The sequence below is a fragment of the Aplysia californica genome, unplaced genomic scaffold (assembly GCF_000002075.1).
Source record: "Aplysia californica isolate F4 #8 unplaced genomic scaffold, AplCal3.0 scaffold00211, whole genome shotgun sequence".
Classification (NCBI taxonomy): Eukaryota; Metazoa; Mollusca; class Gastropoda; order Aplysiida; family Aplysiidae; genus Aplysia; species Aplysia californica.
Window position 1 is genome coordinate 3,533 of NW_004797481.1, and position 4,152 is coordinate 7,684.

General features: G+C 40.1%; 1 protein-coding gene across 1 annotated transcript in view; it reads right to left on the bottom strand.

Annotated features, from left to right (window-relative positions):
- Positions 1-1,814: 1,814 nt before the first annotated feature.
- The window catches only part of LOC101863028 (solute carrier family 28 member 3-like), a 17,503-nt gene continuing 15,165 nt past the window's right edge, over positions 1,815-4,152 (bottom strand). Inside the window, exons 11-12 of the mRNA XM_005099401.1 lie at positions 2,449-2,629; positions 1,815-1,855 (exon numbers count right to left, since the gene is read on the bottom strand). Of these exons, the coding sequence (XP_005099458.1) occupies positions 1,815-1,855; positions 2,449-2,629 (222 nt within the window). The remainder of the gene's footprint in view (positions 1,856-2,448; positions 2,630-4,152) is intronic.

Consider the following 4,152-nt stretch of genomic DNA (forward strand, 5'->3'; position numbering starts at 1 on the left):
GGGGCAAGAGAGAATAAGGGTTATATTCTGGAATATCGCAGAGTTCAGTGGGTCTGTTCTGCGGTGAAATACATTTTTTAAATGTCAAATCCGCAATAATCACTGAAAACATGTATGCATACCGCTCAGTACAGAGCAAAAAGGAGTATTATGAGTGCAATCATGACTATAAAATTATCTTTATCTAACATTTTGTTTTGGCTTACCCTTACCACTCTCTCTTTCTCACTGTTATCTGGACAATGGGTTTTTTTTAGTCCCATTATTTTCTCCTCCCTTAGTTGACGGCATGAAGGGTGTTTCTACTGATTTATTTTATCATGTATGATTTTCTATTACTTTTGTAAGGACTGCTAGCTCAGGCTTTGAGAGTACACCAATCAAACAGAGAATTACGGCATTGACAATTGACCTGAACGGAACCTGCAGCCATTGGGGAACACGATTTGCATGATGAAAGTATTGAAAGGCAATTCCGCTCCTGAACACCACACCCCCCCCCCCCCCCCCCCCTTTCTCTCTCTCTCTCTCTCTCTCTCTCTCTCTCTCCCCCTTTTTCTTTCTCCAACCCTTTCCACAAAAAAGAACAAAGCAAAGTCACATAGCTGTGTTTGGGTTCTCCTTAACGAAGATCAAGCCCTTGGTGTTCTTATCACAGTTGTACACAACCAAAAAAAATAAAAATAGACGTCAGTTGCCCCAGCGTGTTTACAGCACTATATTATAGAGTAAAAGTAAAATATCTACCGAATGTAAATCTGGTTACTAGCACAACGATAAGTAACATGACAAATCACCCTTCTGATGGAAATAGGCAGACTTGTATATTATTTTTACATTAAATTGAAGATGTTAGGAACGAACAGTTGTAAAGCTATTTGAAAGAACCTGCTCAACCTGACATGGCAATAGTGTTTAAGGTTTCATAATGAAGGTTCAGAAAGTGTTTGTCATGGTGGCTATAGAGAGGTGGAGGGAGCTTAATCAAGTAACAGAGTCCATCGGGATCTGACCTCATCAAACGTACCTTGAAGTAATTTACGATAACTTGTATTATGTGCATTATCGGGTAAGAACATAAATCGACCAATAAAACATCAATATAAAAGTTATTGATCAGATATATCTCTGACATGTTTTTTCATAATCAGCCGTGCTTATTTTTCCATAGGACATAAAATTATATCTCTTTAACAATCGCCTTTATTACTTGGAAGAAATGTACAGTGAGAGATATCTAAAACATTCAATGCTGAAAGAAAATCTGATTGAACAGATTGTCGAATTCATTAACAGTATCATCAATAATCGGCCTGTTTGGGCCCAATAGCATTTCATGACTTTTCTTTTTAAAGAATTCAATCATCTTGACAACTTTGGTCCCTAAATTGAATTCCATAATTTTGTTTTTTAAAAATACCAATTTATCTATGGACATTGAATCAATGCCCATAAAATATCTGGTGAGAGAAGTTGTCCCTGTTTTGAGGCTTCGATAAAATAGGGAGGGTGCCCTGTTGAAGACTTAGACATTTTGTTTGAAATGAAGATCGTTATCATCTCCGCCTGTGAAGTGACCTGATAACGTTGAGTATTTTATTTTCTTCTCAATTCAACGTGGTATTACAAGCAATGTAATTCCTTTTAAAGATGAAGCACCTGGCTTTCAACCAGTGCACAGAGCTGAGAGGAAACATCACAGAAATAGCGAAAAAAATCAGCTGACCCTTTCTCGGAAGAGCTTTAAATTTGTACAAGGATCAGGCAGCAGCACCTTCCTTATCACTGTGAGTGTGAGGTCGACGGGAGGTTGGTCAGTGAGGCAGAGGGATGGCTGTGTCGGAGAACATGACGCCTGGGGACGGAGACACGCACAGGGTATCAAAAGCATTGTCTGAAAGTATCTACAGAGTTGTTTAAGACATTCAAGTCATTGTCTGGGGGTGGGAAGGGGTTTAAAACATTGCCTCGTGGCATTTTGCAAACCTTTAAATGAGAGAGAGTAAAACAACACCAACAGAAAGAAAACAAAATTTTTTAAAATATAATCTATGAATTAGTATGGTTTGATGTAGATTTTACACCCATTGAAGCACTTTAAGTCATGCAATTGCTGAAGATTAGAGTTTAAAGAGAGTAACAAACATAAGAATGAAGGAAGGTAGCAAAGGAAGACAGCAAATAGTGATCGAAGAAGCAAACCACAACATACTTACTTTACACCAACCGCCCTCGCTCTTGTTGACAATGCAACCTCCATGAAATAAACAACAGATCATACTTCTTTTGGGGGGATTGGGGGGGGGTATTAATATTTAATTTAGCACAATAAACGGGAGCCATGTTCATACAAGAAACAAGGCATGCTATTTTAGGAAAGACTACAGTTAAAAATATCTTTAAAAAACAAACAAACAAGAAATCAAAGTAATACATTTAACCCATCACCTGCAATAGCGCCGGTCATAATGTTGGCTACATTCCCGGCGACGAAGGCACTGATGACGAGGTCAACCACAACCGGTTTGCGTCGAGGACACATGGGTATCAAAGTTCCCATACAGAATCCAATGGCAGGGAACGCTGATATACCACACATGGCGTACGTGGTGATCACCTCTGACCGCTCCTGATTTTTGAAGAATGCACATTGATGACGATACTTCATCATCATCATTATCATCATCATCATCATCATCATAATCATCATCATCATCATCATCATCATCATCATCATCATCATCATTTCCACAACGACCACCACCATCATCTACTTGAACTGTCAATTTGAAGTCGTAGTCAAGCAGGATAATGCAGCCCGGCAATGTTTACCAGAAATATTTCAGATATAGTATTTGATTGTAGGCCCAGACAGAGTGTCAAGGAGCTGAGGGACTGCGTATCGACGAGGATGAGAAAAGGGGGACAGCCGAGATTAATTTTCCTGATTTAAGGCACAAATAGTCTATCCCATTTACCTCCCTTCTATAACGTACGTTCTGACCTTGTGATACCGTTGTGAAATAGACGAAAATAAAGGGGCAATCAATTAATAATTATTGACCACTCTTTCGCTTCATGTTGTGCTCAGTAAATAATTAACAACAGTAAACGGTCATCTATATACGAATGCACAGCGTATTAATACCCTCTAAAGACCAGGGTTGTAAAAGATGATCGAAAGACGAATACACTTCTTACACTTATTTAGTTTCCACATGCTCGGTTCTGGCATGAATGTTTGGGATATTGAGGTGGGTTTTTTTTATCCTTTTCCTTTTCAAAGATCTGACTACAGATACACAGTGGTTGCTCTACTTTTGCAGACAGCAAAGTTTTCAAAGCATAATATACACTGGGGGGCTTTCGTGGCCTACAGGTTAAGGTGCTCGCCTCTCATTCAATAGGTCCCGGGTTCGAACCGGAATAGCGACGGAAATATTTTTTCTTCTCTTAAATTGTCTCCTTTCATGTCCTTACCTAATTTAGCAGTGTTTTGTCGTTTGCTTTCGTCTCCACTTTCTGCCCCCACTCCCTCACCTCTGGGCTCCTGACTCTTTCTGCAGCCTTTCTACTACTACTAATTAGCTCTTTCTTACTGCTGTCTTTCAGCCACACCCCTGATCTTAAGGTAGAAAAGATCTACACAGAGCCATTTCGGACAATGCCGAAAAATCTGGGAGGTCCAGTGTGCAGGTTGCGCATATTACAGATCCTTTGGTGGTCCAAAATCGAACAGAGTAAGCTTCGGCCGCAACCCTGGCAAAATTCAAAATTCCCTACTGACTGAAAATGTTTAATGTGTCCCGTGCGCTCATATGACCTTATGCAGTTGCGAGCGCCGTAAAACATATACCCGCAAAAAAATAAAATAATAATAATTGTATTTATATAGCGCATATCCACGCTCAAGAGCATGTTCTATGCGCTTTACAACTATTATTACCCCAGCAGACCCTCTGAGAACACCCAGAAACATTCTCGGCTTCCGCGGAAGCATACAGTGCAAGCTGCGGATTTCACGTGCTCAAACACTTCCAAACTGACAAGATCTTTCACTGTCTATAGCCGGGTACCCATTTCCACCTGGGTGAAGTGAGGAAAATTTGTGCAAAGTGCCTCTCCCAAGGATACAAGGTTGGGCCCCTGACA